Source organism: Pelodiscus sinensis, chromosome 21, assembly GCF_049634645.1.
Source record: "Pelodiscus sinensis isolate JC-2024 chromosome 21, ASM4963464v1, whole genome shotgun sequence".
NCBI classification, from domain to species: Eukaryota; Metazoa; Chordata; order Testudines; family Trionychidae; genus Pelodiscus; species Pelodiscus sinensis.
In genome coordinates this window covers 24,496,797-24,522,573 of record NC_134731.1, presented here as the reverse complement: position 1 = coordinate 24,522,573, position 25,777 = coordinate 24,496,797, and the positions used below count along the sequence as shown (strand labels likewise).

The 25,777-nt window shown below is 47.4% G+C and overlaps 1 protein-coding gene across 4 annotated transcripts in view; it reads left to right on the top strand.

Annotated features, from left to right (window-relative positions):
• CLIP2 (CAP-Gly domain containing linker protein 2) overlaps positions 1-25,777 on the top strand; it is a 164,747-nt gene that overhangs the window by 32,328 nt on the left and 106,642 nt on the right. For 3 of the 4 annotated variants that reach the window (XM_075904303.1, XM_075904302.1, XM_075904306.1), the window contains one exon: positions 25,425-25,648. In XM_075904303.1, the coding sequence (XP_075760418.1) occupies positions 25,537-25,648 (112 nt within the window). In that variant the 5' untranslated portion in view covers positions 25,425-25,536. Of the gene's footprint in view, positions 1-12,777; positions 12,927-25,424; positions 25,649-25,777 lie in introns of those variants that run through there. The other variant, XM_075904305.1, reaches the window with a different exon arrangement.

The following is a 25,777-nucleotide window of genomic DNA, read 5'->3' as shown; positions in this document are numbered from 1 at the left end:
CAACCCGCTCTTAAATATCTCCAGTGATGGAGATTGTACAACCTCACCTTTGTGAATTAGCAAAGGCAGGAGAATGGTGCTTTGTTCCCTGTGGTCCCCTATTCATCTGGCTGAAGTTAATTTTCTTTTTAAAATGGGCAAAGTAGGATTTTAGCCCCAAGCAGAGACAAAACAATAGAATATTAGAAAGTCTGGTCAGTGGCTGCTTGTAGAAATAACAGCAAATCCCACGATGATGCAGCCAGCTTTCAGAAAGGTGTTTCCTACAGTAGTAATATTATTACTGAAGGGGGAAAAAATCTTTATTTGTGGAGTTTGTGAGATCCCTTGGAAATCACTGCCCCATCTGGATTGCCTCGTTGAAATATGGCTGCAACAACTCTTGTGAGGAAGAGATGTCCCACTTGAGTTCCTTATCCCCTGGACTCAAGCTGCTTCCCAGGAAGGAATGACCCGTATTAAGGCAGAAAAGATATCTAAAACATTGACATGGTTTACATTTGTGACTTTATTTTGGGAGAACTATCTGAATTCTGACACTGGCTTCCATAATGGCCTAGAACAAGATACACTTAAAAAAACAACAAATGGTCTGGTAGCACTTTAAAGACTAACAAAGCATGTAGATGGTATCATGAGCTGAGCCCACGAAAACTCATACCACGAAAGCTCATGATCCCATCTATATGTTTTGTTAGTCTTTAAAGTGCTACCAAACTATTTGTTTTTTAAAATGTATCCTGTACAGACTAACTCGGCTACCCCCGAGGCCTAGAACAAGTCACTTAACCTGTCTCTCTGTTTTCCCATCTGCAAAATGGACTTATTTATTATGATTCATACAGAGTAAGATTTAATTTTTTCAAAAGCAGCCACAGGAATTAGGACACCTAATTTCCATCAACTTTGACAGGGTGTTTCAGAGAGGCAATGTGACCTAATGGATGGAGCACAAGACTGGGATACAGGAGTCCGGTGTTCTAGTCTCACCTCTGCCACTGGTCTGCTGGGTGAGCTTGCATGAGTTTGTTTTCCGCTCGGTGCCTCAGTTTCCCCACACATAAAGGAGAATAACAACTTCCTTTATAACGTGCTTAGAGATTTATGGACAGAAAGTGTTCTAGAAGAGTTAAGTTGTATTGTAGCTTCCTCAGGGTATGTCTACAGTACAGAGTTTTGTTGGAAACCAAACAGGTGTTTTTATTGAGAAGTCAGATAAGGGGTGAAGGGAGGGGTTGTGGTAGGGAAGGGATTGGGCAGCAAACTAGAGATCCCTATTGGGGAGGCCCTGGGGAGAGTTACTGGGGTCCTTGAGAGAACCTCTCCCTCAGGACCTCCCGGATGTGCATCCCGGCTTCATGGACCTGGTGGATGGCAGCTGTCCGCGGCTGCTCGAAGAGTCACCCCTTACGGCTGGCGTCTGCCCTCCACCCCTGGAGGAAGACCTCCCCCTTCCTCTCCACAATGTTGTGGAGGACACAACTTGCTGCGAACACCTCGGCGATGTTGTGCTCCCCCATGTCAAGGTGGGTCAGCAGGCATCGGAACCACACCTTGAGGCAGCCAAAGGATTACTCAACCTGGATCCAGGCCCGGTTCAGACGGACATTAAATTGGTCCCTGCTCGGGTCCAGGTGTCTGGTATAAGGCTTCATGAGCCACCGCATGAAGGAGTAGGCCGTGATGCCCACGACGAACAATGGCATCTGCATGTCCCCAACTGCTAGTTCATGATGGGGGAAGAATGTGCCTGCCTCCAGCTTCCCATACAGGCTAGAGTTCCAAAAGACGTGGGCATCGTGTGCCCTGCCTGACCCCCCGCCAAAAAAAGCCTCTGAACTGTCCATGGTGGTTGACCAGGGCCTGCAACACCATGGAGAAGTAGCCCTTCCTATTAATATATTGGGCCGCTCGATGCTCAAAGGGGGGATTGGTATGTGGATCCCATATATGGCTCCAGTGCAGTTCAGGAACTCCCGGGTAGCAAATCCAGCCACGATCAGGTCCAGGTCTCCCAGGCGGATGACCCTCTGCAGCAGGATCAAGTTGATGGCCCTCACCACCTGCAGAAGGAGACAAATACACAAAACAGAGAATGAGAGAGGCAGTGCCTGAGCCCCTGGGAGGTGCCCACTCCCCTCTCCTCCTTTCCTCTCCCCCAACACCCCAGGAGCCACCCCCTATGAGGTCACCCTCCAGCAGGCAGGGCTGTGTGAGGGCGGGACGGCACAACCCCCTGGAGACGGGGCTTCCCCCACAGTCCCCAACCCCCCTTTCCTTAGGGTCCCCCTTTTCCAGGACTCCTCCCCCTTTCAGGGACTGCAGCCCCAGAGTGCCTTACCTCCACGAGGAGGGCCCTGATGGTGCCACACCAAACTGGTTGCCCACCAACCGGTAGCTATCGGGGATGGCGAGCTCCCAGAGGGCGATTGCGATCCGCTTCTCCAGGGGGATGGCAGGCTGCAGGTGGGTGTCGCATCTCCGGGGAGAGGGAGGAGGGGAAAGCCAGGCACACAGCTCCATAAAGGTGGCCTTCTGCACGCGGAAGTTTTGGAGTCACTGCTGGTCGTCCCACCGCTCCATCTCCAGCCAGTCCCACCAGTCGAAACTGGCGTCCAGCCTCCAGAAATGTCTCTCCACAGTGAGTTGTGGTTGTCAGAGTTTAGCTCCCACACCCAGGGAGAGGGTCCCCAGAATGAACTCCGGGTCGTGCTGGGTCAGGACGAGGAAGGCAGCTGGCACAAAGTGCTGCAGAAACTGCAGCCTGGCCGTGTGGGGCCATCACATGCCCAGGGGCAGCTCCGGCTCCATGGCACCTAGAGAAAAGCTGTGGTGTCCAAAAAAGCGGGACAGCCACAGCAGGCACTGCGAGAGCTTTGCTGTCCTTTAAAGAGGTAGCAAGCGCACAGCAGATGCAGAGAAACAGCTGTCCAGGGGGGGTCCCTTTAAGCACATGTCTCTGCAGGTTTCCAGCACCAGCACTCGAAAGCAACTGGTGATTTAAAGCCCTGGCTGAAGTGGTTCTGGGTGGCATTTATGCAAGAGAGCGTCCAATCAATCTGGACGCTCTCTTTCGAAAAAAGTTTTTCCAGAAGATCTCTTCCAAAAAAACCACCTTTCGAAAGAAGTCTGCAGTCTAGACATAGCCCCAGATACTTTTGAAACTCACGTCCATAGTGCTTTTAAATACGTAAGACACACAAAACCATATTGCCTGTCTCCAATCAGTTAGACTAAATTAATACTAATAATTAACTTAATTATCATATTAACATTTTACAGAGGTGCAGGGAAGGTTTTGCTAAACATTTGTATTGTGCGTGGAATATAGTAAGAAGCGAGGTACATGTTACTTGGAGTTTTGATTTTCTTCTGTCTGTTTTAAATTCTTTTTAGCTCATCAGCCTCTTCATACCACTTCCTACAGGGACTCACCATGCCAGTTACATGTAAAAGTTCTTTTCTTCTAACACAGCCTCTGTAAAATCAAGCGGCCAAAATGCTGCACCAACTTTCAGTGCAATTACTGACAAAGCCTTTCTCTGGGAGCTTCAGTTTTTTTGCTGATCCCCTTGTTTATAGCATCAGGCTCTGAAAACTTTTGTGTTCGCCAATTAGTGCTGGAAAGTTTTCAATAATTCTTTGCACCTGGCAGGCGCGAAAAGCAGCTGCCTCTAGAAACAACCCAAACTTTCTCATCGCTTGGGAGCACTCCCATTTCCATTCATGACCAGTTAGCATGTCTCCTGGATGTTGAAGTGCCTCTGAATGTGCCCCAGAAAAGAGGGCCTCTATTGGAACGGCTTCCGAGGCATTTACGTCATGGAATGCAAGTCTCGGAGGGCAGCCATGTTAGTCTGTTTCTGCAAAAACCAGGAGTCCTATAGCACCTTAAAGACTAAAGGTATGTCTACACTTGCACTCTCTTTCGAGAGAGGGATGCAAATGAAGACATTCAAAATTTTAAATGAAGCTGGGATTTACATATCCCGCGCTTCATTTGCATAATCGCATGATGGTGCTATTTTGAAATAGCGCTATTTCGAAATAAGAAACTCAGTGTAGATGTGACTATTTTAGGAGAACACCCTTCTTCTGAAATAACCTTTATTCCTCATAAAATGAGGTTTATTTCGGAAGAAGGGTGTTCTCCTGAAATAGCCACATCTATACCATGTTTGTTGTTTTGAAATCGCGCCATAACGCGATTATGCAAGTGAAGTGCAGGATATGCAAATCCCAGCTTCATTTGCAATTTCTAATGTCTTCATTTGCATCCCTCTTTCGAAAGAGGGTGCAAGCATAGACATACTCTAACAGATTTATTTGGGCATCAGCTTTCGTGGGTAAAAACCACTTTGTCAGACACATGGAGTCGATGAAAGCTGATGCCCAAATAAATCTATTGGTCTTTAAGGTGCCAGAGGGCTCCTTGTTGTCACGGAAGGCACTTGGTGCACTTTTTTCTTCAATCTAGTCAAAACAAAGTTGAGCATTTTGTATATGCAGAACACTGCTTTAATGGAATGTTCACATTTCTTCAGACAGGCTGTCCCTAGACCCGCGTTTCTTAAACTGTGGGTCCTGACCCCCCGGGGGGTCGCAAGCAGCTTAGAGGCGGGTCATGGTATCACAAAGTTTGAGACCCCCTGCCCTAGACTATAGTCTGCTCCTTAGTTATATAGCTTCTGTTTAGCTCTATTATAGTAGCTCCACAAAGCTTCTACTTAGCCAAGTTCTATTGCTTCTATTTAGCTTAAAAAACAACAAATAGTCTGGCAGCACTTTAAAAACTAACAAAACATGTAGATAGTATCATGAGCTTTCGTGGGCTGTGCTGCCAGACTATTTGTTGTTGTTGTTTTTAAGTTTATCCTCGGCTACCCCTCTGAAGCTTTTCTATTTAGCTGGCAGTTAACTGAGTTACTGCTCTAGCTAGGTGGATAGAGTCAACTTGAACAAGTTGCTTAACTTCCCTGGGCCTCAGTTTCTCAATGGGTAAAATAAGGATATCTTTAAATTGTACTTGGATATTTTAGTTAGTGGCCAACACAGCAGTCCCTCCTTGTATGGGAACTTATTTATTCCATGTTACCCATCAGTAAAATGGTGTCTCAATGAAAATTTCCATCCTTTCTGCCCTGTCTTAATTTCTTCTAAAACTCATTTGTTAGCTACTCATAGAGCTGGAAGAGACCTTGAGAGGTTATTGACTCCAGTCCCCTGCCCTCATGGCAGGACCAAGTACCATCACTGACAGATTTGCCTCAGATCCCTAAATGGTCCCCTTGAGGATTGAGCGCCCAACCCTGGGTTTAGCAGGCCAATGCTCAAGCCACTGAGCTATCCCTCCCCCTTAGCCCTAGTGCTTAGGGCGTTGTACAAAGTGTGGCATCACATCTCACGAGGCTGTTTTGAAGTGCCGCAGGACTTGGCATGTGGTTTGACACATCCTGGGACTCAGCGCAAAGGCTTCTGGGGTGAATCCAAATGCAGCCACTTAAGAGTTACTAAATCGTGAGTTAAAACTATACTTGGGCAGTTTCTTGGCATTTGTGGTTTTTTTGGTTTGTTTTTTTTTAATTTTAGGGGTGATACTGATCTTTGGCACTGAGCGTCTTGGTATCTAGACAAGGAAAGCTGGTGGTTCCAAATCTGGAAGAAGGCATGGCCGTATTAAAGGTCAGACAAATACTTGAGAAGTACAAGTTAGCACATTGGCTGGTTGAAGTGGCAAAGTCATCAAACTATTGGAATTAGAATGAATATAGATGAACAGTGCTATCCCTTGAGATAGGAACGGCCCATGAATTATCTGCCAGTCAGCCAAAATTATATTGAACCTAATGCTCAGTCTTGGGAAAGTCAATGCATAAATTCAATGGGACAGCATAGATTGTCATGGAATTTTTTTCTAGCTTTTGTTGGGGTCTGTGCTAAAGTTGCTCTATGGGGAGACCTTCTCTAAATGCATCCTAGTAAACGGTGCTTCAGATGACAAGGATTTCGTCTACCTTTCTGCACATTGCAAAGGTCTTAAGAGCTTTGAAACATCAGGAAGCGCCTCTTTTCCCTATGAAAATGTGACTTCACACGTGGCACAGAAGGCACTGGGGCATTTGAAAAATGCTCGTGTAAGGCATTGAATTCAAAAGTGCGCTCATGGGTGACAAGATACTTCACATTTATGGAACACCTGGGCCTAATTTCCCTTGGGGTGTTTGAAGTTTATAGCTTGCCCTGGCTGAAGTAAGTCATGACAGTTTAATGCTCTGAATTTTTCATTGTATATCCCTGTTTCTAAGAGCCTCTTGACTCTACCAGCACAGTTGTGTCAGACCTGAGACAACGTTGGTTTATTACCTCAGCTGGATTTTGTAACCAGACTACACTGGTACATCTGTATAGGGCCAAGTCTTTGCCTTAGTTACAGAACATGGTGATACTACAGGGTGAAACAATGCCACGTGTAGCGCAGAAAGGCTGTATATTTTGGTAAGTGACATTTTGCTGCACGATAAACCTGCTAGAAAGGGTAAAGCCACTGCCAAGGGCACAGTAGTCAAGACAGGACACCTGCTGATGTAAATAAAGTACAGTCCTTTAACACCCTTCCCCCCGTTCTATCTGGATTCTCAGACGGTCACGCTGGCACTTTTCTGACTCCCTTTACATGTAAGTTGTGTTCCAGTGAGATTCTACTTCCATCAGGCTCCTTCTATCAAGATCTGCTAACTGTGTCTGCCTAGCTCCACAAAATGTTAAGACCCAATGTCTGGTTGCGTTCCAGTAGCACAGCGGCTTGTAGAAACCATAAATTAGACGTGCGATTAAAAACAGGCGGTGTTGCTCGTGCAAAAGAATCCTGGGCTGGTGAAAGATGCAGGGTTGGCAGCCATGTCCCAGGACACGGATGCCCCGTGCAGCACAACCCTCCCCCACCTCTCACCGTCAGTCATGCCTCAGTCCGGAAGTGGGGAGAACGGAGCCGTGGAGGACACCCTGCTACCCAAGGGGTTCTGTGTGAGGGCCCAGGAGTTTTTGTTTTCTATTGCCCATGTGAAGAGTTGCTGGATTCCGCTGGCAGGTCACTTTTTTCCTGCTGGTGTTACTCAAGTGACACACGTGTAAAGCTACAGCAGGTGACGTGAGGTACGTGCTGATTGTCCATAACATTGACTGGGAGAACTCTGAGCTCCTGCTACATCCAGTCAAAGTGCCGCTGCGGTTCGATGGGCACAGCCTGCAAATTCTAGGCACACACGCGCACTTGGCTGAACAACCCTGGGAGACCATCTTGGTTCCAACAGCCTTGGAGCCTGCTGAGATGGAGGGCCACACGTGTGGCCCACTCACTTACCCATCACCGGAGTGAAGTGAGGGACTAGTTCATTTTCCTGGCCTACTTCGCTCTTCAGCAGCCGTGCAGAATGCTGATTTCTGTGCTACCTATGCCAGTTTGCTAGGAAGTGGCCTGTGACTGCTACCTTATGTTGCATAAGCTCTGGGCACTCAAGTGAGGTTGTTGTGGTTCATGTCCCATTAGCACCTAGAAGCCTTAATTGTATTGGGACCTCTTTCTGTCAAGCGCTGTACAAATGTAGAGCAACCATCAGTCTGTGCCCCAAAGAGCCTACGATCTAAAAGGGAAGAGGTAGGTGCAACAAAGAAGCAGGCAGGAGGGTACGGGGAGAGCAGTGTAATTATGCATTATTTTTAGCACATGCTAGTTGTAATAAGCCACTTGGTAGCAGTAACTGAGACTTAGAAATCTAGGGTTGGATGAGACCACCAGAGGTCATCAGTTCCAACCCCGGCCCAAAGCAGGACCAACCCCAACTAAATCATCCCAGTCAGGACTTTGTCAAGCTGGTGCTTAAACACCTCTAGGGATGGAGACTCCACTACTTCGCTAGGTAACCCATTCCAGTGCTTCACCACCCTCCTAGGGAAATAGTTTTTCCTAATATCCAACCTGGACCCCTCCCACCACAACTTGAGACCATTGCTCCTTGTTCTGTCATCTGTCACTACTGAGAACAGCCTCTCTCCATCCTCTTTGGAACCTCCCTGCTGGTAGTTGAAGGCTGCTCTCAAATCCCCCCTCCCTCTTCTCTTCTGCAGACTAAACAGACCCAAGTCCCTCAGCCTCTCCTCGTAAGTCATGTGCTTCAGCCCCCTAATCATTTTGGTTGCCCCCCACTGGACTTTCTCCACTGTGTCCATATCCTTTCTGTGAAGGGTGTGTGTGTGTGCGGGGGGCGGGGCTGGATGCAATACTCCAGATGTGGCCTTACCAGTGCTGAATAAAGGGGAATAATCGCGTCTCTAGGTCTGCTGGCAATGCTCCTCCTAATGCACCCTAATAGGCCATTTGCCTTCTTGGCTACAAGGGCACACTGTTGACTCATATCTAGCTTCTCATCCACTGTAATCCCCAGGTCCTTTTCTGTGGAACTGCTGCTTAGCCAGTCGGTCCCCAGCCTGTAGCAATGCTTGGGATTCTTCCGTCTCAAGTGTAGGACTTTGCACTTGTCCTTGTTGAACCTCATCAGGTTTTCAGTCTTCCAATTTGTCTAGGTCGCAAGCCCTAGCCCTACCTCTCCCCCAGTTTAGTGTCATCTGTGAAATTGCTGAGGGTGCAATGTTATGCTTATAAGAAGCACACGGGGTACTACTGAATTTGTAATGCTAACAGGGAACAAGGCCGTACAGTAACATCTAATCCTGAGAGACACAGAGAGAGAAATAGAAGCTACAGAACTTATAAGGAAGTCATTATACGTGAAATCATTATGTGTCATACTTATAGTTTTATAACCAACTAGCTGGAGTTACCCAGCGTTGCTCGGGAAAACGGAGGAACAAAATGTAGAAAAACAGTAGTATCTTTTTTTGAATGGTAGAAAAGTTGCGCTGATTTCTATAGGGATTAAAATGTAGGTCTGCATCATCCCTGGAGGTGGGGGGGTGCGACCCCGGGTGGAGGGGAGGTTACATGCAGGAGGGGCACCCAGGACTGCAGGTGCTGTGGGGGGGCAGGGAGGGTGCCTGAGCCATTGTGCATGTGCGGGTCAGGGCACTGCGTGCCGGGGGGGGGGGGCGGTGGGAGGAGAGGGTCACTTATGTAACCTCATAGGTAGGAGGGGGCGAGTCCCAGATGGTGCTGGGGGCCGCAGGCGGTGAGTATGGGGCCTAGGGGGGGTGGGGCAGCCCCTGCAACACAGTGCGGCGGATTACTTTTTTGATTTTTACAGCTTGAGCTCGGGCCCAAAAGTTCCTTAAAGCCTTCTCCTGGATGAAAGGTTATCCCATGCAAAGTTTGGTTGCGGTAGCTCTTCTAGTGTCCTAGTTATTAGTGCACAAACATTCTCCTTTATATATAGCTACTAACCAATACTAAAGTATACATTTTTGCTACACAATCCATCTCCTCGTCCAGGTCATTAATAAAGATGTTGAACAAAACTGGCCCCAGAACTGACCCTTGGGACACGCCACTTGTTGCCAACTAGACATAAAGCCATTGATCACTATGCATTGAGCCCAAGAATCTAGCCGGCTTTCTATCCGTCTTACAGTCCATTTATCTAATCCATACTTCCTTAACTTCCTGGTGAGAGAACCACGGAAGAGCCTGTTATCTGCTGACTTGGGTAGGATTTGAACTGGTGACTTGTAGGGCGTTTTCTGTTTCCAAGTCCAGGGGAACAACCATCTGGAGCTTTTCTTCTGAAGATGCATTTGTTCTGATGCTGCGTAGGCTTAAGTCGGAAGCTATGTGTGACTAATGACACTGGCCAAAAACAAACGTCGTTTAAGTTCCTGGCCTTTCTGTCTCCACCGCTATGGATGGTGGGAGTTACATTAGTGTCAGTGTTGACTGTGGTCTGGGGAAAGTACCAAGCTTGTCCAGAGGCTCCAGAGAGAGCAGCAAGCGAAGAACCGTGAACTGTGGTGGGTGGGTCATCTCTGTGTGGGAAGCTTAACTCGAGCTGGTGAACCAGCAGAGAAGAGGAAGGGGTACTGGGAACCCAGCTTAGCAGTGAGTGAGGCTTCCCAAGAACAGGGACAGGCAGAAAGCCGAGTGACTGGCTGTAATGGAACAAGAGCAGTGACAGGATCTCCTGAGTGGCTCCGTAATAATAGCTGCTTCAGGCAGGGGTGTCATTTGGCAGGGAACAGGGGGGTGTTTTCCCCCTTCCCTCCAATCTGCAGGCCTTAAGCAGACCTGGAATTTGCCCACCCTTGTGTGTTCCCGTTGGCTTCACTGGGGTTTCCCATTGTCCCCCAATACAGAAGTGAAACTTCACCTATGACTTGACACTTCCATACCTAGGCCTGTACTGGGTGCTTGCGAAGGGTGTGAACCTGAAGGTTGATTTGAACCTAAGAAATCTGAGGGGGTTTTTCCCCCCAAAATTTGAATCAAAATGTTCGAGTAAACAAAATGAATAAGGAATCTAATTACCTTACCCATTACAAAGATAGCTTCCCCAGTTATCACCTCTAATATCATTAGCTCACAGATATTTACCTTCCCCACCCCCATCCTCCTTCTGTTCTGAAATTTGATTTGTCCTTTTCATATGTGTTCATTTTTTTAACTGTATCCTTTGGTGTATATATGGTTGTGACTATTTTCTTCCACTATTTGATCTGAGGAAGTGGGTCTGTCCCACGAAAGCTAATCATCTAATAAACCATCTTGTTAGTCTTTAAAGTGCTACATAGTCCTGTATTTTGTTTCAGCTACACCAGACTAACATGGCTACATTTCTATCACTATTTTCTTCAAGTTTTTCTTTTAGTCATTTTGGGTACGTTTCACCTGGACATGCAACCATGTATTTTAATTTGATCAAATTTCAATAAAGAAAACAAACTCTGCTACGCTCCAAACTTTTCCAGGGCCCACCCTTACTTAGTAGAAGTCTTTCCACACTTGAAAACTAATACTGACTTTACTGTAGCAAATTATTTAAAAATAGCTTGGTAGCCAGAGTAGCAGACATATTAATGAGGAAAGCTGTTAAGTTTCTCCCTAATATTTTTTACGTGTCTTGATGATCTTCAGAATTCCTCTCACTATGAAATGCTGCAGAATATTCATTTAAAAAATACTGATGGGGATAAAACCAGCATCGAGCTATGGAGTTTCATGGCCTAATTCTTTATAGGGAGATTAAATATCAGTTAATCGAATAGTCGATTAACCTCATGAATCAAACATTCCTGGCCCATTACTCAATCACATACAGAGAAACTTCCAGTCTCCATACAGAGTACATATTCATAACTCCACACACAGACATTATACAGATATATGAAGAGCACGTACAGAATCAGTAGGAAGTAAGCTTTTGTTTGACACCTCACATGGCCCTCTTTGTACCAACTTTTGGGGCCATCACCCCCCAGGGGTGCAGCAGTGATCTACTCCCCTTAAAATCCAGTAACGTGACATATGAGAGGGAGGGTACACTTCTATTTTCCCAGAGGCAGCAAAGGTTCACCTTAAAACAGCTGGCTTCCTTCTGATCCACTCTATACATGTGGCAGGGAAGCATTTAACCCAGTGGCTACGTCTAGACTGGCATGATTTTCCGCAAATGCTTTTAATGCCAATCTAGACGCCAATCTAGACGCGCTTTTGCGCAAAACAAATCTGAGCTGTCTACACTGGCCCTTTTGCCCGAATGGGAGCAGCATAGATTTTCCGCAAGAAGCACTGATTTCAGACAGTAGGAAGTCAGTGTTCTTGCCAGTCTAAACACAGCCAGTGGATTTATATTAAAAACTGGATTGAAAATCTTGCTGCTGAAAGGTTTGGTCCAACTTCAGGAAGGAGATTGGGCAGCAAAGTGCAAACAGGTTCTAGAGCTGCTTTTAGAAACAAGGAATTGAGTTGTATGTGTATGGAGAAATGGGTAAACAAATGTAACCTGCCTCACCTGCTCGCCCTTGCACACCCCTGGTAAATTAACCCTGGTGTGGGTCAAATCCTGCCCATTTTTCATGGTTCACACTAACAGAGCAGAACAGTAGCCTGTGATTTGTCTAGGTGACAGTCTCTCATTCCTCCTTTGGCAGTGTTTTCTTACATCTCCTTGGTTTGTGGGATGCCTGGACAATACTCTGATTAGTGCAGCATAACTGCATAGATAGATTATTTTGTTTAAAAACACACACACAACCCCTCTAATCACATGTCTAGGATTTCCTGTTCAACTGTGCAGAAATAAATAGGAAACCTGGATAAAGAAGAGATTAAAGACAGCTGTCTTAAGAGGTGAGTATGTAGGGAGAGCAGTGGGAGGGCCACAAATCATGATGACCATATCAAGAAACTTTTGATTCCTCCCCAGGGAAAGAGAGAGTCTTGTGCTTGCCAAACAAGTACTGTGTTGCCCAATGAACACCCCAGGAGCCTTTCCCTTAAAAAAAAATTGCAGCACAGAGCTTGCTGTCTCCATTTTATTTATCACAGAAAATGTTTTCTTGTTGAGTGATTCTGGCCTTTTTCATTAAAAAGGAATATCATTTCTTCCCCCGTCTGTCATGCACTGATTAAATTTGAGGATTTAATTCTAATCCTAATCTAACTGGTGTTTAAGAAATAGTGATTTCATCTCTGGCAAGCAGTCAGCAACTTTATTAGAGAAGCAAAAAGGTGAATGTCTCGCCATATTGGGTCAGATGAAACAACTTAAGGTAATTAAATTTGCAGCAAGATAAAATTGCCCTCTGTGTTCAGCACCTGCTCTCCCCCTCAATATCAGCAAAGTTGCAGTTCAGGGTTATCAGAGCAGTCTCTTTATTTTGACTGGTTTCATTGCCTGCCCCTCATGAAGGCCTGAACAGTTTGAGTCTTGCCTTCAGGATTACTTCACTCTCTAGGCAAATTCTGCTCTTTGGTATTTACGGTGAGTTTGGATATTTGGACTTTGCAGGATTCCTATGGCAACACAGGCAGTTCCCTGAATGTAGAGCATGTCCTGTAGTTTGATTTTGGAGTTTAAATTATGTGCTATGAGGATTTGAGGGAAGAATTTTTCCTGGTGTTGGTCTAAACTCTGTTACTGGGTGGCTGAGCTACAGGTTTTTATTGTAAGATCTGTGCTGCTTCCTCCCTTGTTTTTAGCGACTCTCATTTACTGCACTGCATCAGCAAATATGACAACTTGTGGGGGCAGGGATTTCATCCGTGTTCCCTTTGGGAGTCCATGGGGATTTTGCCACTGACTTAATTGAGTCAGGATATTATGCTCTCTTCTATATGAGTACTTGTACTTGTGCCAGGCTTATCACTCTAGTCTCTGAGCCCCGTCCATTAAGTAGCGCATTAAGGAACATGGCTGAAATCTGTCATATGTTGGTTCTCTCCTCCTCTCTTAGGCTTGCCAGATGCTTTCACCAAAAATCCCGAACATGGCAAGAAAAAAATTTGGTTGAGCCAGCTCCCTTCTCCCCCCCCCCCCCCCCCCCAAAAAAAAAAAAACCCACCAGAAGACAAAAGTTTTACATGTCTGGAATTTTCTGGTGTGTGTGTGTGTGTGTGTGTGTGTTTTAAACCGGACAGGTCCAGAAATAACAGACTGTCCAGGCAAAAACCGGACACCTGGCAACCCTATTCTCTCTCCAGCAGGAGACAAAAGTTCAGCGGCTTGTCTTGTGTTTTTCATCTGCATGTTGCTCTGCCTTGTGTTAAAAGTGGCAGGTTAAAGACACGCACTGTACACTTGGAGAGGAAAGTGGTGAGGTTTTTCACCATCCTCTGTTCCTACTGGAGTCTGTTCTTACAAGATTTCATCCCAAGTCTCTGCATTTCTCTGAAAACGTCTGGCATGCTTCTGGGACCCCTATAAGAACATCAGTAGGAGGTTAGCACTGGGTTTAAAGACAATGAAATACGTAACTCTTTTTATGTGCCAGTAGCTTGTTTAGTTTATTAGCAAAAAGTAGATCTGGTCAAAATGGTGAAAAACTTCCAAAAATATTGATGTAACTTTCATGGAACTATTTTTTCACTTTGAATTATGATCATTAACATGTATATTTGATATTTTTTTTCAAGAAATTTTGGTTCCCCCCCCTTGCTCCTTTTTTCCTACCCCTTTTCGTGGTTACCTAGGGAGGTTGTGGAATTGCCATCACTGGAGGTTTGTTTTTAAGAGCTGGGTGGACAAATGCCTATCGGAGGTATCAGGTGTGTTGTTCCTGCTGTGGAAGAAAACAAACTACACTGCCTTAACATAAGGGGCTGGACTAGCTGACCCCTTGAGGTCTCTTCCAGTCCTACAGTTCCATGTTTCTATGAACCATTTCTGTTTATAAAAGGAACTTTTTCACCAAAAATTGTTTAAAACCTTTCAACAAACCGAAGTCACGTGTTTAAAAAGTTGCGATTCCCTTTCCCACTTGAATAAGATTCTGGTTTAAAGGGAACAGTAGAATAAATATTACTTAGCTCAGTGGTCCCCAACGTTTTGGGGCTGCCGGACGCTTGGGGGCGGGGCCACTCACGTGCCGCACATACGGGGCGGGGCCGCTCACGGGCCACATGCTTGGGGGCGGGGCCAAGCATGCGCCGCACGCCCAGGGCCAGCACCGGCATGTGCGGCGACCCTGTGCAGGGAACGCCCAGGTGCCGCGCACCCGGGGCTGACACCGGCATGTGCTGCGACCACAGGCAGGGGCTGCCCGGGCACTGTGCGCCCTGGGGCCGGCACCGGCATGTGCCGCATACCCGGGGCCAGGGCCGGCACCAGCATGTGCTGCGACCCCGGGCAGGGGCTGCCCATGCGCCCAGGGCTGGCACCCGCCTCACGCCCGGGAGTGGGGCCAGCCCAGATTGCTCTGCGGGTGCACATAAATGGCCCGGCAGGCACCATGGCGCCCGTGGGCACCGCATTGGGGACCACTGACTTAGCTAGTCACTGATGACCTCTTTTTCTTTTATAAAAAAAAAAAAAAAAAACACGGCAGAGTAAAAGCAGAATTAGCAATAAATAATGTTGCTCAGGTACGTCATTAATTCTGCCTGGCACATTTAATAAGCGGTGTGACCGAGAGCTTCATCAATGTATGGCTTTCCCTTGCAGTGAGAGCTGGTTGAGGTGAGGGTGGCTGCATGCTGAGCTCTCCTACATCTGGGCAGTCTAAGGATTTACATCTTTTTTTTTTTTTTCATCTTTTAGACACCCCACGTGTATTAGGTCCACGGGCATTATTCAGTTAGGTTTGAAATAAAAAGGAAACCTACCCAAGCCTTTAGGTATCCTACCAGGATTAACACAATAAAGACCCTGCCACATTAAGTACTCGTTCCAGCAGGAACTCAGGCAGCTGGCCATGCAAAGAGATGCCTTTCCATCTCTTCTTCATTATAGGAAGTATAGCCCTCTCCATGAGCCATATCAAACGGAGATCTTTTGTAGCATGCCTGGCAGGTTACCAAATTCAGCTTATTTGCGACGCAGTCGGGGAGCCGATTTCAGAAATGGAGAAGATGACTGGGAGCAAGGAGCCTCTCCCTCTACAGACATAAAAGAAAACATTTCAAAAGCATCTAAGTAACTTGGTATCCTAAGGCCCATTAACTTCTGCTTAGGCTCCTGAGTTGCTCCACCCCTCCCAACAGTCTTTGCAGGTTTGGATGCCACACTGGTCCTTAACATCTGCAAATGACTTGTTTCCACCCTTGTGTGAATAAGTGTTTCAGGTCAGATGTTGGCTTTGTGTTTATTTCCCCCCCCCCCCCTTAGCTGAGAGAGTGTGATTCACGTATGAAACAAAAAACAGGACTGTGTAGCACTTGAAAGACTAACAAGATGGTTTATTAGATGATGAGCTTTCGTGGGCCAGACCCACTTCCTCAGATCAAATAGTGGAAGAAAATTGTCACAACCATATATACCGAAGGATACAATTAAAAAAAATGAACAAATATGAAAAGGACAAATCAAATTTCAGAACAGAAGGGGGATGGAGGGGGGGGGGAAAGAGGGGGAGGTAAATGTCTGTGAGCTAATGATATTAGAGGTGATAATTGGGGAAGCTATCTTTGTAATGGCAAGATAATTAGCGTCTTTATTCAAATTTGCGTGTAAAGTGTCGAATTTAAGCATGAATGACAGTTCAGAGGATTCTCTTTGAAGTGAAGTCTTAAAAGGTCTTTGAAGCAGGATGCAGGTAATCAAGTCAATGTCCTTTCTGGTTAAAATGGCAAGAAACTGTTTTTTCTTTGTGATCCTGTCTGATATCTGTTTTGTGGGCATTGATCCTTTGGCGAAGTGTCTGAGACATTTGTCCAATGTACACAGCGGACGGACACTTTCGGCACATGATAGCATAGATTATATTTCTGGATGCGCAGGAATATGTGTTCTTGATCTTATAACTCATTTGGTTGGGTCCAATAATGGTGTCAGCAGTGAATATGTGGAGAAAGCTGGCAATGGGGTTTGTTGCAAGGGAAGGTACCAGGGTTGGTATTAGTGTGGTATGTCCTGTGGTTGTTGGTAAGAATCATCTTGAGGTTAGGTGGTTGTCTATAGGAGACTATGGGTCTGTCTCCCAGAGCCTCTCTGAGTTTAGTATCCTGTTCCAGAATAGGCTGTAGTTTATTGATAATGAGTTGGACAGGTTTAAGTTGGGGGCTGTAGATGATAAGTGGTGTTCTGTTGTTGGTTTTCTTGGATCTGTCTTGAAATAGTTGGTTTCTAGGTATTCGTCTGGCTCTTTCAATTTGCTTTTTTATTTCTCTGGGTGGGTAGTTGAGGTTTATAAATGCTTGGTAGAGATCCTGAAGTTTCTGGTCTCTGTCAGTGGGATTAGAGCAGATGCGGTTGTATCGAAGGGCTTGGCTATAGATGATGGATCATATGGTGTGTTCTGGATGGGAGCTGGAGGCATGTAAGTAACTGCATGAGTCAGTGGGTTTTCTGTAGAGACTGGTGTCTAATTTTCCATGGCTGATTTGTACTGTCGTGTCCAGGAAATGTATCTCTCGTGTAGAATGGTCCAGGCTGAGATTGATGGTGGGGTGTAGGTTGTTAAAATCTCTGTGGAACGTCTCCAGTGTTTCTTGGCCATGTGTCCAGATCATAAAGATGTCCTCGACGTAGCGAAGGAGAGAAGGGGTAAAAGAGGACAGGAGTTGAGGAAACGTTGTTCTAGGTCAGCCATAAAGATATTAGCATACTGTGGGGCCATGCGTGTACCCATGGCTGTGCCACTGATCTGGAGGTATAAGTTGTTCTCAAACTGGAAATAATTGTGGGTGAGAAAGTTACATAGGTCTGCTATCAGATTGGCAGTGGTGTCCTCTGGGATAGTGTTTCTAATAGCTTGTAATCCGTCTTCATGTGGGATGTTGGTGTATAGAGCGTCTACATCCATGGTGGCAAGGATGGTGTTATTGGGGAGGTTATCAATGTTTTGTAGTTTCTTTAGGAAGTCAGTAGTGTCTCGGAGATAGCTGGGGGTGTTGGTTGCGAAGGGTTTGAGAAGAGCTTCTCTTGGGAGGGTCTTTCCCAAGAACCCATTTGCACATCCACCGGGAAGCCAGGTAGCTTGCTGTGGTGTTAATGCAAGGTACAGTCATGGCGCCAGGTTAATTCTTTCATCCCCCACAATCCTCTTCAATATAGAGGCAACATTTTCGCTGTAAACTGTTCCTTTATTCCTCGTCTTCAAGCTAATCAAAAGCCCATGTAGTTTGGCTCCAGCTGCTGGGACACTTTATCCCCCTTGTTGCTCTTCTATGTGCATATTAATGCTCTGTTTTTGAAAATGTCACCTTCAGTAGATGACTCGATGTTAAAGCAGCCCTGTGCTGCCCCCGAGCCGCAGACTAGAGCCACCGGGGGGATAGTGAGCAAAACTTAATTTTTTGGGGTGACATTTGGGCGCACGAGGCCGTTTTGCCCTTTGTCTCTCCTTGCAGAGGGCCATGGTCTGGTTTCTTGGCCTTCCTTGTGTATCGTACTCGCGTGTGGAAAGCGAGCCCCTCGTACATATTTTCACAGCATGAGTAGTTGGGGTTTTTTAGGTCGTTCTAGCTGGGAAGAGTTTAAAATGAAAGCAAGAACCTGACCCTGCAAATTGTTACTTATACAAGCAGCCCCAGCTGAAATTGTGGTCGTTCCCATGAGTCAGTGTTTTATAATCGTCTGTTTTCTACCACTTCTCAGATGGCACCGTGAACTCATGCTCAGAATGTTACATGGCAGGGATTGGTCTCTTTTCCCTTCAGTTCTGCTGAGCTTGGGCATGTATAGCTGGGAGAGAGAAAATTCCCCTATTTTTATTTAGTTGTTTAAAGGTGAATTTAGGAATCTATATGGCCGGCATCCTCACTTACAAATGTTGCCTCCACGTTTTATGGAACGTACTGCCAGTGGTTTAGAGGGTATTTCATTTCCAAATACCATATGCGACCTCTGTGACCGTCCCCATCGGTGTTTGCAAACCGAGCTCTGTATTCTGTGGCTGACCCTCTTTCACTGAGGTGCTGGACCAAAGCTTGGGGTTGGAATATCCCCATTGATTTGGAGTTGGGGGAGGGGCTGAATTCAGGATCTGAACTCTGCACCTCAGGCTCACCTTGAGTGGGAAGACAAGATGGTGTTGGAAAGGGTGTGAGGAAGAGAGAGCTTCATGCAGTGCATCCCCAGTAGAACTCTGCCAACCAAGCTGAGAGAGGCTTCTGTATTTAGCCCCGTTCATTCTTCCTGTCAGTCCAGCTTTCCCCCTCTCGCTTGCACTCCACTCTTAAAGCAAAAGCAATGTTTCCTATAACTGGGCTGTAAAATAACAGCAAATCCAGCCGTGCATATTTTTTTACTCCTGCTGCTTTGATGATTAACCAGTGTTTTTTCTGAAGCAATTCTGTCTGCACCGTTATGTACTTGGTGGGTTGCTTTTATAGAAAGCTGCTTTGGGAGCTGTGTCTGTGCTTAGCTGGTGGCTATTTCCCTTTTTTCTATGCCTGTGAGTGTGCTGAGGTAACGCAGATTCCTTTTCTTCTCTCTGGTTGGAAAGACAGAACATAAAATTTCTCTTGTCAGAAAAGGACTTTCAGACTGTGCATTCCTGGGATGTTTTTTCGTGGCTGTGGGAACACACAGAGCCATTGATCTTGGTATGAAAGCTCTGGGGAAGAATTTAGCTGAGACTTTAGAAAATGCCTGTAGTCTGCATCCTCTCAGAAGAGGAAAAATGAAAGCAAAAGAATCCAAGCTGACAGGCCCAATGGCTCCACAAAGGGAGATGGGGTTTGAAGATGGTTGCAATAGGAGGATGCCAGTCTCTTTCGTTGTCGGAGGGGTGCATTGAAAGTCTAGGCATGATGTAGCCTGTGGAAACGTGATCGTGTGTGAACTTCCAGTGTGTTCACATGAGCTGGCAGATCCTCAAGTGCTCATAATTAGAGCCAGATGTTCAAAGGTGCTTGGCACCCAGCAAACTCCCATTGTGACTCTCTTGGCCGGGTTCTTCAGAGCCAAGCATGTTGATGTCTTTTGGAAACTGGGTCACTTCTTTTGCTCTTTTGCGGGGAGAGAAGCTCTGCTGAGAATCTGGCCCAGTTGTGGGCACTGAGCTCTTTCTGAAACACACCTGGGCCATGGGGCATTGTACTGGTTCAGCTCTTGAATTCGTCCTCGCTGCCCTCTGCCCATTCCTCTGGCAAGGGCCCTGCCACATTCACAACCATGGGAAATGTGTCACGGACTGTGGTAGCTGGCTGCTTGTGTGCTTTTACCCTGTGCTGTACCGATTTCACAGGGGAGGCCAGCATTTCTCAAATTGGGGGTTTTGACCCAGAAGAGTTTCAGGGGGATCACAAGGTTATTTTAGGAGGGTCACAGTATTGCCACCTTTACTTCCTTCGCTGTCTTCAAAGCTGAGCATCTGGAGAGCAGCGGTTTGTAATGTTGTCCAGGCACCCAGCTGTGAAGGAAGCACCCAGCCAGCAGCAGGGCAGAAGTAACGGTGGCAATTCCACTCCCATGTCGCCTTCCTCCTGTGCGGCTGCTTTCAGCAGTGGGCACCTGGAGAATGGCAGCTGCCGATCAAGGTTCCCCCTTTGCAGGCAGCCGTGCAGAAATAAGGATGGCAACACCATCCCGTTGCAGCCTTACTTCTGTGCTGCTGCCGGCAGTAGCTCTGCCTTGAGAGCTGGGCTTCCAGCCAGCAGCCACTACGCTCCAGCAGCCCAGCTCTGAGGGCAGCATTGCCGCCAGCAGCAGTGCAGAAGTAACGGTAGCAGTGCTACAAATCGCCCCCACCTCAATAACCTTGCAATGCTCATTCAAGTCCCTTTTGGGTCAGGACCCCTATGCCCTGTGACATTTCAGATACTAATATCAGAAAGCAGGAAATTTAGTATTTTCAAACTCCTATGACCATGACATTGACCAAAATGGGCTATGAATTTGATAGAGCCCTACATAGAGCTCATGCTAAGTGTGGAAGGCATGTCCATACTTACATAGTTGGTGAAAATGAAAACCATGAATTTGCTGGAGACCTTTGTATTCATGTGCTTATTGTGAGCATGGGTTACGAGTGCGTTGAAAGTAAATCCCTCCCAAATATGTTTGCACAGAGGCTAGAAGTGCTTAAGCGATCATCTTGAAACCCTTTGGCTTCCTTTTTTTTAAGTCTATCCCAGCAGAGACACAATCATATGATTTACATGCCCAGTTGCACCCCAGGAACACTGAATAGTTGAAGATTTAATTGATGTAAATAGATAATGGAACAACCCATAGTCTGCACTACGTTTGCAGGGTATTCTCACCATTCCAAATAATGAGCGAATGCATCCAAGTCTGTTCACAGAATCTGCAGAACAGATGAACAGGCTGAACTCATTGAATAAATTATCAATTTCCTATAATTAGCTTGGCTGTAACTACAAAGCCCCGGATTATGAGGGTGATAAACTCTGAGGCGTCTGTCTTCTATCCTGCACTATTGTTAAATCTTTCACTCTTCCTACTCTTTCCCCTCCCTTCCCCTTCCTCCCTTATGAATCCGGGCCATAAGGATGGAATTAAACAGTATTTCTGCTACAGATCTCAACGTAAAGGCCTTCTCAAGCGCAACATCAAATCATATAGGTGAAAGATAAGACCAGGGTGGTGGGGTATGTGGGGGGGGGAATAGCTGTAACTAGGAATAAGAGCACATCATTAATAAAGGAAGTATTTAGGCTGAATATTACAGTGGGGACTATTAGAATGTGGCAGGTGTCTCTGGAGAAGTTCTGAAAACTCCACTTGAAACTAGATTGGACAAAATAATAGGAAGAAAGATACCAAGAGGAAAAACCTACTGCCTTTGGAGGATGGACTAGAGGCCTAATCAGATTCTTCCATCTCTAAATTCAGTGACTCAACCCTTTCCTCCTCTTTTTCTTGTCCCTGCAGTTCAGACACCCACACATCCTCTGCAGTGAGATTTCGCTCCTGACTGTTAAGTACCAGAGTGGATTGCATGAATGGCAAATGCCCACAGCTCAGTGTAGGTTGAGGATCTGCACTGAACCCTTAAATACAGGGATCTGTATCCCTGTTGGTCTCTCTCTGCTGTTCACGAAGTAAGGTTAAAAATTGAGTGGTCTCATTTCAAAAAGCCACTGGTAGAATTCTTAGCAGCCAGAACACCGGCTCTTTGTTGATTCAGATGCTGAACGACCGTTCCGCAGCGTCTCTCTCGTTTGTCCACCACAATCAGAGCTAGGCAGGCCGCCTGCTAGCTGTCATCTGGCTAGTCTAACGAGCAGCCAAGATACAGGGGTACAGGCTTCAGTGCAGGTGCTGGCGCATCTGGACCCTTGGCCACCTGCTCACGCCGTTAGCCTATCTGCGTGGTTGTCACACCCCTGACAGCAGTGAGAGGCAGGGGGAGGAGTTGTCACCTCCCCTCGCCCCCCCTTCTGTTTCTGGGACTGATGAGCCAGTCTGAGATTTGTGGCACTTGCTGCGATGTTGCTCTTTGTCACAATCTGGGGACATGTCAGCATTTTTTTTCAGAAATGGCTTCAGTTCTCATGTGTGCCTGTTTCCCAAGGCGAGGAGCACCCATAGCTCTCTTGGGTTGCAATGGGGACGTTTCACCAAAGGACGTTTGGGAGCCTTCTGTGGGTTAGGGATGTCAACGTGTCGGGTACATGATTAACGAATGAGCCCGGGCTTATCGGTTCATCCTGTCAACTACATTCTCACACCCACAGACCCCTCATGGAGCTCGGGCTGCCCAAGGACAGAGGCTGCTATAACAGAGGCAGCGGGGAGGGGGGAGCCAGAGATGGTGCCGGGGGGGGGGGGGAGGGGCTGGCTTTCAAGCCATCTCCCCACAAGCACCAGATCTGTGGAGCCGCCTCCCTCCCCGGAGCTGCTACCTCTGACAGAGAGGCAGCAGCACAGAGGGTGAAGGGAGTAGGCAGGAGCTGGTACATGCAAGCCAGCTCCCTTCCCCCCCACCCCCACGCTGCTGCCTCTTTATCTGAGGTAGCAGCCTGGGGGAGGCTGCTGTGGAGCAGCTGCTGTTTGTGATGGGTCCGAGCTTGCTACGTACAGAGGCTGTGGGGCACTCGGGCCACCCATGGCTGCTCCATCACAGACTGGCTCCTGCCTGCCAGCCCACACTGCTGCCTCTGAGGCACAGTCAGCAGCGTGGGGTGGCAGGGATCTACCCGGGAGTGGGGCCGGAGCGGACTGGCTGATGGCCTGCCCCTGGGGACCATCGAATAGTGGTGTAACCGAGAATGTTTTGTGCGGTTACACGACTGTTCAATTAATTGCTGTCTAACATCCCTAATGTGGGGTGCGCAGGTCCCAAAGCCCTGCCACACTGAAGTCGATGAGCATTTTGCTGCGGGCCTTGGAATGCTCCTTGCTTTTGTGTTTTCCACTCCCCTGTCCCCTTGCGGCCCCCTCTGGAGCGTTGCCGGAATTCTCCCTCCTGTTCCCCTGGCCTGTGTTGAAATCCGTCCTTAATCACGTCCCGCCACGGCTGTAGCCAGGGGGTTTGTAAGCCCTTGCTATAGTAAGTCTTGAGTGAAGCTGCACTGCAGCTCCTTGGTTGCTCTATGAAACAGGTGCCCATCACTTTCCCTGCTGCTTTGGGTTTCCTTCCAGTTCCCAATATCTGTTTATTTTCAAAACCTTTGCTGCCTCGCTTTACGTGCTGCCGTCTTACATCCCGGCCTCACTTTACATCCCGCCATCCCAGCCTACTCCCTGGGCTTTGCTCCTGACTAACTCTCTGCAGGTGGTAATCCCTGTTCTGAAGTGTTTGGCTTCATCTGTCAGGAATGGTCATTTTGCTTAGAAGCCACTAACCCCTTTCTGTACATTGCACCTCTTAAAATGTGTGTTTTTTTTTTTCTCTTCATCATGAGTATGCGTTCCAAGAGCCATGAGTTCACTAATTACCCCTCCCCCATAGCTGTGAGGCAGCTGAGCCAGTAGTAGTATCCCCACTTTTCAGATTTGGGGGTGGAAGGCTTAGTATCCCCACTTTGCAGATTTGGGGGTGGAAGGCTAACACCCAGGGGCGTTACTTGACTGTGCCTTACAGTGACTGCGTGTCAGAGCCACGGCTCATCCTCGGAGGGTCGTTCCCAGTCTTGTGATGAATCCTGAGCTCCAGCTACCTTGCTGCATTGTGCTTCTCCACCCTTCCTGGCAGTGTGGGACTCCTCTTGGCATGGTGCTCCCAAAGCTTTGTAGCAACATGTTTGGCTCAGTGCTAAATGAGAAGTCAATTTCATGCCTTCCTGCCCCACAGCCTCCTGTTTCTAATGTAGCTCGTAGCAAAACATCCCTTGTGCAGCAGGACTGGCTCTTGACAGATTCAATGTAAGACTCATGTAAGATTTTAGGATATGGGTTTGAAACTTGGTGCGGGATATTTGGACCAACGCCCGATTGTTAGATCAGCCTCCAAGGCCCCCTGTTCTAGGTACCGTAATGTACTCATGGGGAGAGAAGGTGCCTGACTTGAAGCACATCCAATCTACGTAGCGCAGGCAGACAACTGAAGTTTTATCACCCCTGTTTTACAGAGTCCGAAATGGAGACACAGAGGGATTTGCCTTAGGTCACATGGTGAAAGTAGCGCACTGCATGGAGTGGACGGTGTTTTGAGACCCTTTTTCTTAGATGCTTGGCTGGTATCCGTCACTCACGTGCTTAGGGTTAAACTGATCACTTAGTTTGGGGTCAGAGAGGAATCTTCCCCCCCTCCCTCCCCCCAGACACACACACACACACACAGGGGAGACTGGGGTTTTCTGCAGCCTGGGATATGGATTACACACTAGGCTCATCTGGACATATCTCACCTGATCGTTTCCCTACCATCATAGGGGCCTCCGTCCCAGTGACACAGCAGTTTTGGCTCACAAGGACTGAAATGCTTTAGTTTAACAAGTCACTGGGATCCATGCTGGGGCACTGGGATGAAATTTAATGGCCTGTGATATGCGGGAGATCAAACTAGATCAGGGCTACTCACCACGCAGCCCATTTGTTTATGGCCCGCGGTGTGGTTTAGGTTTGCGTGGGGCTCAACACGTAGCCCGTGGGTAGGATCTTTTGAATGTGGCCTCCACTGGGAACATGCTCCACAACGGCGAGGCGTCTCCAGGGCAGGGTGAGCAATGAAAGACACAAGCGGAGGGGCTGGCTGGAACAGATGGGTACAGGCTGTCGGCGTTTCTAGCCCCCAGGGAGGAGGTGCCAGGAGTGCCAGGGCATTGTGGGAAGTGCTTTGTATTAATGCCCATCAATGTGAATGAAGCTATTTGCATATATTTGCATATATGTGTAACCACGCTTAAGTTGTGGTCCTCGGCATGTGCTGTGAGCATCATTATGGCCCCCCGGGGCTTCCAAAGTTGAGTGGTCCTGGACTAGATCATCAAACGGTCCCTTCTGGGCTTCTGCACTCTGGGTACATCTAGACTACAGGCTTTTGTCGACAGAGGCTTTGTCGACAGATACTTTCGACAAAGCTTCTGTCGACAAAGAGCGTCGAGACTACATCCAGTTCTGTTGACAAGCAAGCTGCTTTGTCGACATGAGAGTGTAGATGCAAAGGACAGTGTAGAAGCAATAACGCTTTCTGTCGACAGAACTCTGTCGACAAAAGGCGTTATTTCTCGTAGAATGAGATTTACCACCGTTGACAAAACTGCCGAGGTCTGTCGACGCAGGTATAGTTTTGTTGACCAAAGTCCACTTTTGTTGACAAAACCCTGTAGTCTAGAGACACCCTATGAATCCAAGGGTGACGGGTGAGACATGAACCCAGGTTCTCTGGGTCTTCGTCTGATGCCTTAACTCCAAGATCATCTTTCCTCTCTTCACCGAATCTCACTTCCTTGTGCTCTTCTTTTTCTCCAGGTCTGTGACAATGGAAGAAAGGGTCCGTCGCCTACAAGCCTGACTGGGTACCAGTAGGAAAACCCTCCAAGAGACCGGCAGCTACTAGCTGGAGATACAGAGTGAGACAAACATGCTGAAGCCAAGTGGACTTAAAATCCCCGGCAGGGCAGGGAAACACTCCAGCCCTGTGGGACGGGCGTCGGGGACAGCTGCAGCCGCGGCTACTACTAGCTCAAAGGAAGGTGAGACCTGGATTCATCTAGGGCCTGGCCCAATGCCCACTGATGTTGCCTCTTGTAAAATGCCTTACGTCTAGGTTCTCCTGGATCTACAGTCCTCTGTGCTTGTCCCTTAGGTTGGTGTAAGTCATG